The 14,974-nt window shown below is 36.1% G+C and overlaps 1 protein-coding gene across 2 annotated transcripts; it reads right to left on the minus strand.

Annotated features, from left to right (window-relative positions):
- Positions 1 to 8,106: 8,106 nt before the first annotated feature.
- Positions 8,107 to 13,316, minus strand: LOC138315271 (SH3 and PX domain-containing protein 2B-like). 2 transcript variants are annotated; one of them, XM_069256161.1, is made up of 4 exons: positions 12,765 to 13,316; positions 10,487 to 10,824; positions 9,751 to 9,848; positions 8,107 to 8,685 (listed from the first exon to the last, which is right to left on the minus strand). In XM_069256161.1, the coding sequence occupies exons 2-4, from the start codon at positions 10,785 to 10,787 to the stop codon at positions 8,512 to 8,514; spliced, it is 573 nt and encodes a 190-aa protein (XP_069112262.1). In that variant the 5' UTR covers positions 10,788 to 10,824; positions 12,765 to 13,316; the 3' UTR covers positions 8,107 to 8,511. The 2 variants fall into 2 exon arrangements, with proteins under 2 accessions (XP_069112262.1, XP_069112261.1); XM_069256160.1 differs by lacking the exon at positions 12,765 to 13,316 and having other exon boundaries at positions 10,487 to 12,758.
- Between the last annotated feature and the right edge of the window lie 1,658 nt (positions 13,317 to 14,974).

A 14,974-nucleotide genomic window follows, 5' to 3' on the forward strand; every position in this document is an offset into this window, starting at 1 on the left:
CGAATACGGTATTAGAGATAATACGCCGTTTCTCTAGAACACACCTGAAGCCCCAAGCCATTGACCCCGATTCGGGTCCCCTGACCTGTGACGTCACGAGGACTACGGGATCGAATCACTCGCATAAGTTAGAGTGACAATTTTCGGTGACTGCCATCTAATATAAACTACCTGTTTGTAAATATCGATTTTGAAGACTCAAATACCTGTATACATGTCCGATACATGTTTAATTTTATCCTCAATCAAAGATAGAGATTGGAATACGCTTGGAAATAGAGATTAATACCATACATATATATTGATGTACCTGTCGTAGAAAAATGAACATCTCTGTGCGATTACTGCATAATTATACACAATAAAATGTACATAATAATCCACGTACCTTGTATATCCGCGTTGTTTGGAACCACATATACATGTACACGAATATTATACATGTCTATCAAGGACGTATATATATATATATTCTTGATAATTTCATCCAAAACCCTCCATAATGGGTTGTTGCACTGATACGTGGAGGTGTGCCATTGGTACATTTTACTGTAAAACATGTTATATTGGTAAACGGTTAAACTTTACTGGCAAACCGGATTCCTTTTTCAGTTTGTTTAAAACAGCTGTGTACTCTAGTGTACTGTTTGTCTACCTTACCTGCTTACAAACGTTTGTGAATCAAAACATTATTTTTCTTCTTTTGCTTAAATTTGTGCTGTCGTGTGATGACTATGATAGTAGTGGTAACTGTACATCATCGTGTTTACGTAGATATCAAAGTCAAAAAGTTAACATTTACCATTTCAAAAAGTTTATTAATTCACTAATTAGAGTATTATTTTTATGTTTTCGTAATAGTCAATTCTCTATAACTTTGTTGATTCTTTTATTGTTATGTATGGATGTTGAATCAAATCCAGGCCCTGGTATTGACGAGCTTTCAGTATTTCATCTTAATGTAAGAAGTATCAGAAACAAGTTAGATTACATAGAAGATATTGCAGGTGAATATGATATATTGTGTATTACAGAAAGTCACTTGGATGACCAATTTCGTACAGATGACTTACTTATTTCAGGTTTTCACACTCCTTTTAGATTAGATAGAAATTTTGCTGGTGGTGGTGTTGTTGTCTACGTAAATGACCTATTAAAAGTTGATCGCTTAGTAGGACTTGAACATCCGGGTGATGAAGTTATATGGATACAAGTCAAACTTGAAAATACTTATTTTATTATTTGTGCCGTATATCGGCCTGAACATTCTGTCTTACCTTTCTGGGATGACTTGCGAGCATCTATACATGACGCTTTAGATATATCACCAAATTTGATCATCACCGGTGACTTCAACGTTGACTTGTTAACTGTTGCACAAAATCATGTTTTCATTGACATAATTAATTCTTTTAGTCTATCGAATGTTATACAGCAACCTACACGTATAGGTCAAACTAGGTCATCCTTACTTGATCCGATACTGTTAAGTGATTCCGTACTCCATAATGATTCGTCCGTTTTAAATATTGATAGGTATATTAGTGATCATGAAGGTTGTGTAGTTAGTGTTAAATTGCCGTGTGCCTTTAAATCAGTGTATAAGCAGATTTTCTTAAGTTAAATAATCTTATATCTGAATATGATTGGGAAAGCTCCTTACTTAATGCTGAATCCGTACATATCGCATGTGAAATGTTTACCATACTTTTTATAGATTTTGCCGCTCAGTGTATACCTACTAAAGATGTTATAATCAGGCCAAATGACAAACCATGGATGACGTCAAAATTGAGAAAGCAAATCAGAATTCGGGATCGACTACATAAAATAGCAATTTCTAATCATCCTCGAGATATACAAAAATTCAAAACACAACGTAATAAGGTTAACAATATGAAAAAATATAGTCGTCAAAGTTTTTTATGAAAATGTGCATGGCATCATCGATACTTATTTTTGTTCTGACCCCAAGGCTTATTGGAGATTGATTAAAAGACTTATGAAATCTAGTGGTACTTCACAGACTATCCCTACCCTTATTGATCCAACAAGTGACAATTTAGTAAATAGCGATGAAGATAAATCTAATTTGTTAAATGATTATTAGGTCATCTGACCCAAAGGGTCAGGATGACCTATAGTCATCATGCACCGTCCGTCGTCGTCCGCCGTGCGCCGTCCGCCGTGCGCCGTGCGCCGTGCGTAAACTTTTCATTCAAACAACTTCTTCTCAATAACCGTAAGGCCCAAAGTACTCATATTTGGCCTGTAGCATACTTGGATGAAGGGCTATCAAAGTTGTGAAAATAAATGACCTTGACCTACTGTCAAGGTCACCTGGGGTCAAATAGGCTAAAATCTTTGAACGACTTCTTCTAACTAACCAAAAGGTCCAGGGTACTCATATTTAAGCTGTAGCATGCTCGGATGAAGGGCTACCAAAGTTGTGAAAATTAATGACCTTGATCTACTTTCAAGGTCACAGGGGTCAAATAGGCTAAAATCTTTGAACGACTTCTTCTAACTAACCAAATGGTCCAGGGTACTCATATTTGGCCTGTAGCATGCTGGGATGAAGGGCTACCAAAGTTGTGAAAATAAATTTCCTTGATCTACTTTCAAGGTCACAGGGGTCAAATAGGCTAAAATCTTTGAACGACTTCTTCTAACTAACCAAAAGGTCCAGGGTACTCATATGTGGCCTGTAGCATGCTGGAATGAAGGGCTACAAAAGTTGTGAAAATGAATGACCTTGACGTACTGTCAAGGTCACAGGGGTCAAATAGGCTAAAATCTTTGAACGACTTCTTCTAACTAACCAAAAGGTCCAGGGTACTCATATTTGGCCTGTAGCATGCTGGGATGAAGGGCTACCAAAGTTGTGAAAATAAAGTACCTTGATCTACTTTCAAGGTCACAGGGGTCATATAGGCTAAAATCTTTGAACGACTTCTTCTAACTAACCAAAAGGTCCAGGGTACTCATATTTGGCCTGTAGCATGCTGGGATGAAGGGCTACCAAAGTTGTGAAAATAAATGACCTTGATCTACTTTCAAGGTCACAGGGGTCAAATAGGCTAAAATCTTTGAACGACTTCTTTTAACTAACCAAAAGGTCCAGGGTACTCATATTTGGCCTGTAGCATGATGGGATGAAGGGCTACAAAAGTTGTGAAAATTAATGACCTTGACGTACTGTCAAGGTCACCGGAGGTCAAATAGGCTAAAATCTTTGAACGACTTCTTCTAACTAACCGAAAGGTCCAGGGTACTCATATTTGGCCTGTAGCATGCTGGGATGAATGGCTACCATAGTTGTGAAAATGAATGACCTTGGCCTACTTTCAAGGTCATAGGAGTCAAATAGACTAAAATCTTTGAATGACTTCTTCTAACTAACCGAAAGGTTCAGGGTACTCATATTTGGCCTGCAGCATGATGGGATGAAGGGCTACCAAAGTTGTGAAAATTAATGACCTTGACGTTCTTTCAAGGTTACAGGGGTCAAATAGGCTAAATTCTTTGAACGATTTTTGTTAACTAACCCAAAATCCAGGGTACTCATATTTTGCTGGTGGCAAGCTGGGATGCAGGGTTACCATAGTTATAAAAATGAATGACTTTGACCTTCTTTCAAGGTCACGGGTCAATTAAGCTAAAATCTTTTAACTACACCTTTTAATTAGCCGAAAGGTCCAGGGTATTCATATTTAGTCAGTAGCATGCTGAGATAAAGGGCTATCAAAGTTGTGGAAATGAATGACCTTGACCTACTTTCAAAGTCACGAGAGTCAAATATTCCAAAATCTTGAATTTTGGACTTCTTCTGAAGTTCTACCAGTGTGATTAAGCTGAAACCTGCATGAAATGATCCTGACATGGTCCCGACCAAGTGTTGTTATATTTTATGTCAATCCAAAATCCAAGATGGCTGCCACAGATGATCCAAGATGGCTGCCACAGATGCCATCTTGAAAACACATTTTGAACTTCTTCTCAAGTTCTACCAGTGCAATTTAACTGAAACTTGAAACATGAAATGCGGCTAATATGATCTTGTCAAAGTGTTGTTATATCTCTGGTTGATCCCAGATTGAAGATGGCTACCATGACACCAATTGCCAAGATAGTCAGATGACCGTTAAGGCCCTTGGGCCTCTTGTTTTTGTAGTATAACCCGTATTGATGATAGTACTACCCCTCTCCCCGATGTAGCACTCAAAACCAACAAAACTCTTAATGCTATTAGATTAAATCATAGTGAAATTAAAGATGTCTTAAAAACTTTGAAACTCGGCAAGGCCTCGGGTCATGATGAAATCAGTCACCATATGTTAAAAAATGTTTGTAACACTATTTGTAAACCACTTGAAATATTATTTAATATGTCACTAACTACTGGTGTATACCCCAGGTCATGGAAACTAGCAAAAGTTATGCCATTATTTAAAAAGGGTGACAAGCACTCTCCATCGAACTATCGTCCAATTTCTCTATTATCAACTGTGGGTAAAGTTTTTGAACGTGTCATTTTTAAGCATATCTATAACTATTTTCATGACAACTCCTTGTTTTATAAATACCAGTCGGGTTTTTTGCCAGGTCACTCCACTGTTTATCAATTAATAGAAATGTATCATAATATTTGTTTATCGCTTGAAGAAAAAAAAACATACTTGTATTGTATTTTGTGATATTTCTAAAGCCTTTGACCGTGTCTGGCATAAAGGTCTATTAGTAAAATTAAAGTCATATGGAATTGGTGGTGAGGTGATCGTTTGGTTAAAGGGCTATTTAAATCAAAGGCAGCAAATGGTTTGTTTGATGCCGGAGTTCCGCAAGGTTCTATCCTAGGACCTCTTTTATTTTTGATATACATAAACGATATATCCGATATTTTTTATTCTGCATCTCGTCTGTTCGCTGATGATACCTCTCTCCAATCTTCCTCATCTTCCTGTTTTGAAATTCAAACTATCCTAAATAGAGATCTTGAAGCTCTGAATACGTGGGCCAAAACCTGGTTTGTCACTTTTAACCCAGATAAAACCGACGTACTTTTTATCTCAAATAGAAATGAAATAGATGAAATGTTAGAACTTGTGTTTGACGGAAATATTTTAGACTTTACGGATAGTCATAAACATTTGAGTGTAACTTTGAACTCTAGTGTAAAATGGGGGGACCATGTCGTAGCTATATACTCTTCAGTTACGAAGAAAATAAATGTTATGAGAAAATTGCAATTTATATTATGAAGAGATGCTCTCTTGAGAATTTACTTAACGTTTATTTTACCAATCTTAGAGTATGCTTGTGAATTGTGGGATGGTTGTACTATTTTAGAAGCTGAAAAGTTAGAAAAAGCTCAACGCGAAGCTGCAAGAATTGTCACGGGTCTTCCATCTTATGCAAGTGTTCATGCCTTACAATTTGAAACTGGTTTAGAAACGTTATCGGATAGAAGAAAGAGAAGGAAACTTCAACTTTTGTATACGATACATAACGATCAAACTCCAGAATATCTTTCTTCCCTACTTCCATCTACTGTTCAAGATAATGTCAGATATCCATTGAGAAATATAAATAATTATAGAATCCCATATTATAGATTATCGTCAACTTCATCTTCATTTTTACCGTCAACACTTCGTTGTTAGAACTCCCTAGACAATTCTGTCAGATCGTCAGCTTCAATTACCATTTTCAAAAATTATCTAGAACCTCTTAACCATATCTCTCCTCCTCCCTTCTTTGGTATCGGCGACCGCAAAATTAATATTATTCATACTAAGCTCAGGCACCAGTGTAGTTCCTTAAATTATGATTTATTTCGAGTGAACCTTCCAGAAACTCCGAGCTGTTTGTGTGGACATTTATGTGAGAATGCTTATCATTTTTTCTTTGAGTGTGTCCTTTTTGATATAGAAAGAAACATTTTAGTTCAGAAATTAAATAATTTAAATTTGAATATTCCCTTAGATCTTGACTTACTGCTACTTGGTAGTCAAGAACTATCTTCAAATACCAATTCGGAACTATTCATATGTGTTCAAAATTTTATAAAGGGCAGCAAAAGGTTTTGAGAAATCAATATCGTTACACAGTATATGCTTTATTGAATATATACTATTGTTGCTTGTATTATTTTGCACAATATATATATTTATTTTTTGCCCATCCATAATAAAAATGTTATGCTCTCTCTCTCTCCCTCTCTCTCTCTCTCTCTCTCTCTCTCTCCCTCCCCCCCCTCTCTCTCTCTCTCTCTCTCTCTAAAAATATATTCATATATTTATTCATTATCTAACTTTATATGTATTTAAAGCAATTGTAATTATTTATATGTCATTGTTGTTGGGAAAGGGCTTTTATAAGTTGTAATAACTTGTGTCCGATCCTTTTGTAAATTTGTTTGCAATAAAATACGTTTAAACTAAACCCGACTCGGGTCGTCTAATGTCTACTGCTCCAACCCGCTTTACAAATTTCTGAATTTTTCATAAAATATGCGCATACGAATTAAGGTATGATTCTTAACCAAGGATTTATAAGTCCTTGTTCTAAACAGATTTTTTTTTTTTTTTTTTTTTGCATATGTAAATGCATCTACTAATTGCGTTATGTCTGAAATCGATTGTGTGACTTAATTACTGTACATTTGATACCATTGCTTAATTATCAGTATGTATATGTTTGTCATTTAATTCTACTGTGATTTGGTGGATTTAATCTTAAACCAAGTTTTGAGAACAGTCACATCACAAATGTTTATCATTTAGCCAGAGATTTAAATAGTTTACTATTTAAATCTCTGGCAGACGTGATATTTTTCGATCATTTTTTTTTTTTTTTTTTTTTTTTTTTGACGAAATACATTCAGTTTTCATATAGAATCTTCTACAGTGCATACGACGACTTGCTGATATTTCGCTCAAGGTCATTCATTAGTGTCTTTACTTGAAAAATAAATCATGCACGGGTCAGGCGATAAAAAATGAGACTGAAGATGTCTATGTCTACTCCAAATAGCAGATATCAAGTATCAAAATCAGAATACTTCCCAATAGCCCATGTCGTGCTGCGTTAATCTCTTTACCTGTATACTGCAGTAACTAAAACGCGGTCAACTCTGGCTAATTAGGGGCTAACGAGTTACGTAAGAAAGGTGTGACCTGTCACGCTGTGTAAACTAGCACACGTCACGTGTCAAAATATCTGTCCACAGGTAAGTTAGACGGACCATCATGTAATTGTGGTATAATGTCATATTTACAGTAAAATATACCGTTCGTATATAACATATAACAAGTGTATCACACTACATGCATGGTTAATATTTCTGATAGTTGCTCCAATTCTTTTTTAATTTTGGTCAATTTCGATCATTGTATGATACCAATAATGACAATATATATGACCAATAAATGCACTGTTGAAGATTGTTTAAATAACACATGTCTACATAGTAAGTTTTTTGTTGTTTTTACGCCCCCCCCCCAAAAAAAAATAAATAAATAAATAAAATAAAATAAAATATGTCTGTGATATCTACGTATTTTGAACTATGAAATACATCATATAACAAACTTTCTTTTTGTTACGTTTGTTCTTATACAGAAACATATTCCAATGGATAGTTATATATGACCAAGGATTTTATGGCCATCATTTTCCAAAATCCTCTCCTTTTAGATTACATAGTGAAGATTAAATATTCCCGAACTTTGATAATTTAATAATTTATTAAAACAGAGATTATATTTCTAGTAAAAAGGTACCGAGCCGTGCATGTATGAAAGCTTACACAAGGCAGAGATATAGATGAATTAAATTATTGAAATCCCTGCACAATTATGTATTTTAGCATTGTTTCAGTTGCAATATTTCCTTATACATAATCAAATCGTCATCATAACTATATATACAGAAACATGTATATATGTTTCTGATAGGCCCCTATATACTTGTGAAATTCTCGTAAGCCTATTTCAGGAAATCATTTATGTCCACAAGCGAATACTCGCCTGAATGCCAATTTTAGTGAGGCGGTGTCAAGGGAGACGTTAGGAAGAAGGAAGCTATATAGTTAGGAAGAAGACGTTTGCTTGTGTTTCCGTGATGCAATTTATTTCAAGTGGCGACAATAAATACATGACTTCACTTAGGTGAGACAGATTGCAAGGCAAGGCTTTTTGTTCTTTCAGGAACCAGACAGCGTGCAATACTTCAACGCCAATTTCTAAAGATTCCATACTTATACACAAGTTTTAATTATAACTATTTTGGTACAAAAGTATAGTCCATAACAATTGGACTTATCTAAATCTCCCATAGTCTTTTATGAATACGATATCATATAGCACCAAAACATGTGGCAAGAGTTGCACTGTTTGAATTTCGCACATCCGGGCGGTATACATGAACACGAGCACGTGTGATATATACATATGACGTCATGACATTGCATAGTAACAACTAAGGTATTAGTCTATATATAATATAGATTCACGTATTACTCCTGGAGGAGTTGTCATTTTTCATCCACTTCCGGCTAAATACTTCTTCAGAGAACGGATCTTCGTCACTATCGTCAACGTGACCATACCGGTTACTTCTGAATGGAACAGGATCTGAAGCCTTGGGCTCGAAAAACTCCAACACCGGAACGGTAGAGGATACCTATAGCGATCAGAAATTAATTGGCAATTAAGATTAGATTTACTAACTTTGTCTTAATCTCTGTAGCATATTTATACAGAATGACGTTCATAAATCGCCCATTCCCTACCTCAAGTAACGTTCACAGTGAACTGGCTAGCTTTAACTTATTAACCCCTGAAAATCCATAATGAGCTATTCAATCGTCTGAAATGGAGAGTTCAAATGCGTCTTCGGGGTAAATGAGTTATATTTAAAAGATCTAAAAAGATTTAAAAGAAGTTTTCAAGAACAAAATTAAGAGAGTCAAAGCAAACCAATATTTCATTCATACGTATGTACGTACAGAGAATGTCATTCAGGTCTGACAAAATTTCTACTTTTAATTTGGGATTAGTTCGTAACTTTTTACAGTTATTTGAATTGTTCATGTACTTTGTTCCACGGACCATAAGATATACAGATTACGGTTCTAATGTGGTTTAGAGTAAAATGAAACAGTTTTATAAGATAATTAACCTTTGTTTCGTCTGTGTGTTATCGAGGATGTCTGTGTGTTTGGATTCTGTTTTTTTGTGTGTGTGTGTGGGGGGGGGGGGGGGGGGTGTTGTTTTTAGTGATATACATAGTCCCTGATCCTGGTACTGAGGAAAATTGACGTTTCGGATAAAATCGTCTATCGACGATCAATACATAACAACAACTACACTTTGCCTATATTCATAAAGACTAGAACGCTAGATGGTCTAATGTGAATGCCAAATACCACAGGGATCTGAGAATTAGTTACAGATTATATAATCATTGACCCACCAGAGTGTCCCAAGACCATTTTTAGACGTTTTAGAGCTCTAGATAAAAAAAAAAGATACAAATCATACTCTACATGGTACTATACTCTATATAGTACCATGTAGAGTATGATTTGTATCGTTTTTTATCTAGAGCTCTAAAACGTCTAAAAATGGTCTTAGGGCACTCTGGTGGGTCCATAATTATATAATCTGTATACGTAACTAAACAGCGCCTACAGTAAAAACACATCGTGGACGTTATATGACGTCGTGTGGAAAAAGTAAACATTACCAGGGGATTTCCGTTGAGGAGATTTTTGACGAATTTATGAAGTTCCGCTTCTCGCTCTTCCGCAAGGTCACGTGTGTAGCGTCGGAATAGCTTCAGACCTGTCAAAAAATCAAATAAGTTTAACAAACGATTGATTTTGTTTTGTCTTGAGAGTGTAATGGGTCAGACGTAGATTTTGAAATGGACGTGTGCAAATTAAGGTACTGCGCACTACTCCACAAATACGAGAGGCCTTTTATAGGAACGTCGCAGCTTGCACTTTAAAACTGTCTTGGTAACGTATCGATTATTTAATCAGACGTATGACGTAATAAACAAATATTTACTTATACATGTGATTTATATATTTATTGAACGACACAACACCGTGTATTCACGATATATATGGAGCAATGCTATCGTTTCAAATAATCTACATTACATCATAGGCTAAGATCTTCATAAAAGCAAGAGATTTATAAATCTTATCACTGGCGAAGTTTGTGCATGTGGTATCATGAGGTAATAGGTTATCTCTCAATTAGTTGATATGAATGACCTTGACACGGGGAAAAATATGTGAAGCAATGCAATTATGTTGTACTTTTTATTTTGTGTATAACCATTTCTTACACGGGATCTTGTAACTTAGGTTTAAGGGATATTGAAGTGCTAAATATTCAGTATTTGCAATGTTACAAACCCCTGTGATTTTCTCCCTAGTGTTATTCCCTCCTTCAGAGTAAATGTTTCTTACCTTCAAGATGTGGTATGAATACTGGTCCTTTATTGTGATCATCTTTCTGAAAATATTCCACTAACACTTTTCTAAAATTTAAGAAGTGTTTGTAAGTTCTTTTTATACACATTGATCGTCCGTCTGACCAGAGTACATCCACTATAAATAGATAGTCGCACGTGTTTTTACATTTCACTTCCGAGAACCCAGAAACATCTGCTGACGTCACAGAAACGTTTGAACACGTGTTCTGCTGCATGATGTCGTACAGTTCAGGGGACAAATCCCCGTTCAGGTTCACGTTCTTGAACACCTCCATCTTCCAAATGTCAATCCTCTGTTGATGACGTGTCCCACTCATTGTGAAAAGAAGAAACAAATTACAATGACGAAAAGTTCAGTTGTTTGGAAGTTACTGTTGTGTTTGGTTTTGTAAACTTCTATATTATCGTTGCTTGAGAATTAATCGATTTCCGATTTTGCATTTGGAATTACAGCTTAGATGGTAAGTGTTTGATAACATATGTCGGCATTGTTAACATCCAGATCACGTGTGTGTTGTGTTTATATTCAGATCACGTGTGTGTTGTATTTTCATCCAGATCACGCGCGTGTTATGTTTAAATTCAGATCACGTATATGCGTTGTGTTTACATCCAGATCACATGTGTGTTGTGTTTACATCCGGATCACACGTGTGTTTTGTTTACATTCAGACCACGTGTGTGTTGCGTTTACATCCAGATCACGTGTGTGTTGTGTTAACATCCAGATCACGTATGTGTGTTTTGTGTTTACATTCAAATCACGTATGTGTGTGTTGTGTTTACATTCAGATCACTTGTGTGTGGTGTTTACTTTCAAATTATGTGTGTGTTGTGTTTATATCCAGATCACATGTGTGTTGTTTTTACTTCTAGATCTCGTGTGTGTTATGTTTACATTCAGATCATGTGTGTGTTGTGTTAACATCCAGATCACGTGTGTGATGTGTTTACATCCAGATCACGTGTGTATCGTTATGATATCCAGATCACGTGTGTATTGTTATAATATCCAGATCACGTGTGTGTTGTGTTTACATCCAGATCACGTATGTGTTATGTTTACATTCAGATCACGTATGTGCGTTGTGTTTACATCCAGATCACATGTGTGTTGTGTTAACATCCAGATCACATGTGTGTTTTGTTTACATCCAGATCACGTGTGTGCTGTGTTTACATCCAGATCACGTGTGTGTTTTGTTTACATTCAGGTCATGTGTGTGTTGTGTTTATATCTAGATCACGTGTGTGTTGTGTTTACATCCAAATCACGCGTGTGTTGTGTTTACATTCAGATCACGTGTGGGTTGTGTTTACATCCAGATCACGCGTGTGTTGTGTTTACATCCAGATCACGTGTGTGTTGTGTTTACATCCAGATCACGCGTGTGTTGTGTTTACATCCAGATCACGTATGTGTTATGTTTACATTCAGATCACGTATGTGCGTTGTGTTTACATCCAGATCACATGTGTGTTGTGTTTACATCCAGATCACAAGTGTGTTATGTTTACATCCAGATCACGTGTGTTGTTTTTACATCCAGATCACGCGTGTGTTGTGTTTACATCCATATCACGCGTGTGTTGTGTTTACATTCAAATCACGTGTGTGTTGTGTTTACATCCAGATCACGTATGTGTTATGTTTACATTCAGATCACGTATGTGTGTTGTGTTTACATTCAGATCACGCGTGTTTTGTGTTTACATCCAGATCACGCGTGTGTTGTGTTTACATCCAGATCACGTGTGTGATGTGTTAACTTTCAGATCATGTGTGTGTTGTGTTTACATCCAGATCACGTGTGGGTTGTGTTTACATTCAGACCACGTGTGTGTTGTATTTACATTCAGACCACGCGTGTGTTGTATTTACATCCAGATCACGTATGTGTTTTGTTTACATTCAGATCACGTATGTGCGTTGTGTTTACATTCAGATCACGTGTGTGTTGTGTTTACATTATGTACATCCAGATCACGTATGTGTGTGTTGTATATCGTTACCACAAATGTAGTGTCCACCCTGGTTATTTCCTGGTCGTGTGAATATTGTAATTATATATTTGTGAACGCATGCTATCTCCAATTATTCCATGCAAAACTTTAAATTATATGTTACCATAGCGTTTTATAACTGTTACAAGATGTACATTTACTATATTCTGCCCTGAAGTTAAGATTAACAAGTAAATGTTTATAATTTACTTAATCAGATGTCTATTCCACGTCATACATATAAATACCTGGCGAGACATTCCTGTCCACACTATTGTGTATCTGACATGTCCTTACTAGTCCGGGGAGACACCATCCTTCACGGGCCACGAGAAGCAGTTTAACTGGTGACAAATGATGAATTGGTCCAGCTGACTGATCACTATTACACTAACTTGTGTGTAGTAAAACCCTCGCCAGGTACAGTGAACATGTAACGGATTTCTTCAAAGTTCAGGGGTCAGGTATATTAAGTACACAATATACGTGTGCGTCGATGTCACAAAGTCCCAATATAAGTATATATGTATGTATTGTGTAATTTCCGTGTTATCAGCGTGTACCAATAGGTCCGTTATCTCAAATGTAGTTATTTTTAATCCACAACAGATATCTACTTCTGAACTCCGCAACAAACACGTACCGGGAACTTGTATTCGAGCACGATGTTGATGAGCCGGAAAATGATGTACACGTCAAATTATAGCTTCAAAGTCCTGTGGCGTCATGATGCTACATGTATAGTACAATTATGATATTGAGGCTAAACCTTACACGCAGCGGTGTACGTAGCCAATTTTATGTGAATTCATCTGTGTTGAAATTACATCATTGTATTAATATATATGTATACAAATGTATGTATATGTTCAAGGTGAAGATCATCCACCTCTTTAGTTAAGGACGTTACCGCTGTCTCTTCAAGTCTACAAATGTATGTCTTAAGGGCAGTAAATGGTTTGATAAATATTCCATTATATGTAACTAAGTGATTTTAATTGTATTAGATATGTCGGTGAAGTGTTCCGACATGTTTAGTGATCTAACTAATGGCTTTAGGGTGTCCCTACATGTATACATATATACAGGTATCTGAAACTACAAGAAATAAAGATAAACTAAAACGCGTGCAAGCCCTCTAAATGCCGTAAAGGTTTTTTTCTTTTCTTTTTGTCTTACTTTCCATATTCTATTAGATAGCATAACTATCATCTGCGAAAAAATCCTACTTTAACAACTTTAGACTCTTAAAAATTGCATTGGCTTTATTAGTACAGCTTAATTTCCATTCCTGACAAATCCTCGCCTCCTCAAAAAACAACACACATGCCAGATCTATACTTGTCTGTTTCAAACATTAGAACAATCGCCAATGCTGTGAGAGTTTTGACGCTGCAACTTAGGAGGGCACGAAATCCGACACTGCCGCTATATATATGTGTTGTTTTTCACTACGTCACATTTGTATACGTGGCTCTGTTAAATATAGACAGACAGGTTCCACGATGACGTGATGAAGTGACTGATCTGCTCATCATTCTCTAATTAATTACTCAATTGATAACTTTATAATGATATAGATTTAATGATAAATTTTAATTAAGACGTCAATTAATTTGCGGTTTTCCTTTAAACGGTCATTTTTCTGTCACTGATTAAGCATTTTGTTGAATGATTGAGTCTGTAGGTTTCTTATTTCATCCTCTTTAACAATCTATTTTAATGACGTATCAGATTTCGTTGATGTGTGTAGATACAAGGAAGATAATCTAAGCCGTTCTGAACACCCCAAATGATATACATGTACATTATAATTATATTTTATTTCATGTGGAAAAGGAAAATAACGTGAAGTAAAAAAAAATAACAAATATTACATTTGATGAATGTTGAAAGTTATGAGTTGACAGGCAATGTAGACAAAATAGACAAAATATTCAAATTAGACTTTCTTGAGAAGAATTGTAAGATGCTTGTCAATTAGATCTGAGTTTACATGTTAATCGACTGAGAATAAAGAATCAAGTGTAAAATTATATTTCAGACAGGCGCCTTTGAAATATAAAATGTCATAGGATGTCGCAGGTTTGAATTATGTAATATATCAACTTTCAGTTTTTAGCTCACCTGGCCCGAAGGACCGGTGAGCTTTTGCCATGGCGCGGCGTCCGTCGTCCGTCAACATTTCCTTTAAATCGCTACTTGTCCTAGAGTTCTGCATGGATTGCAACCAAATTTGGCCAGAAACTTCCTTAGGGGAAGGGGATCAGATGTTGCATAAATGGTGACCCTGACCCTAATGGGGCAGGAGGGGAGGGGCCAAATAGGGGTAATAGAGGTAAATCCTATAAATCGCTACTTGTCCTAGAGTTCTGCATGGATTGCAACCAAATATGGCCAGAAACATCCTTGGGGGAAGGGGAACAGAACTTGTATAAATTTTTGCTCTGACCCCCCG

This window comes from Argopecten irradians, chromosome 2 (genome assembly GCF_041381155.1).
Source record: "Argopecten irradians isolate NY chromosome 2, Ai_NY, whole genome shotgun sequence".
Taxonomy (NCBI): Eukaryota; Metazoa; Mollusca; class Bivalvia; order Pectinida; family Pectinidae; genus Argopecten; species Argopecten irradians.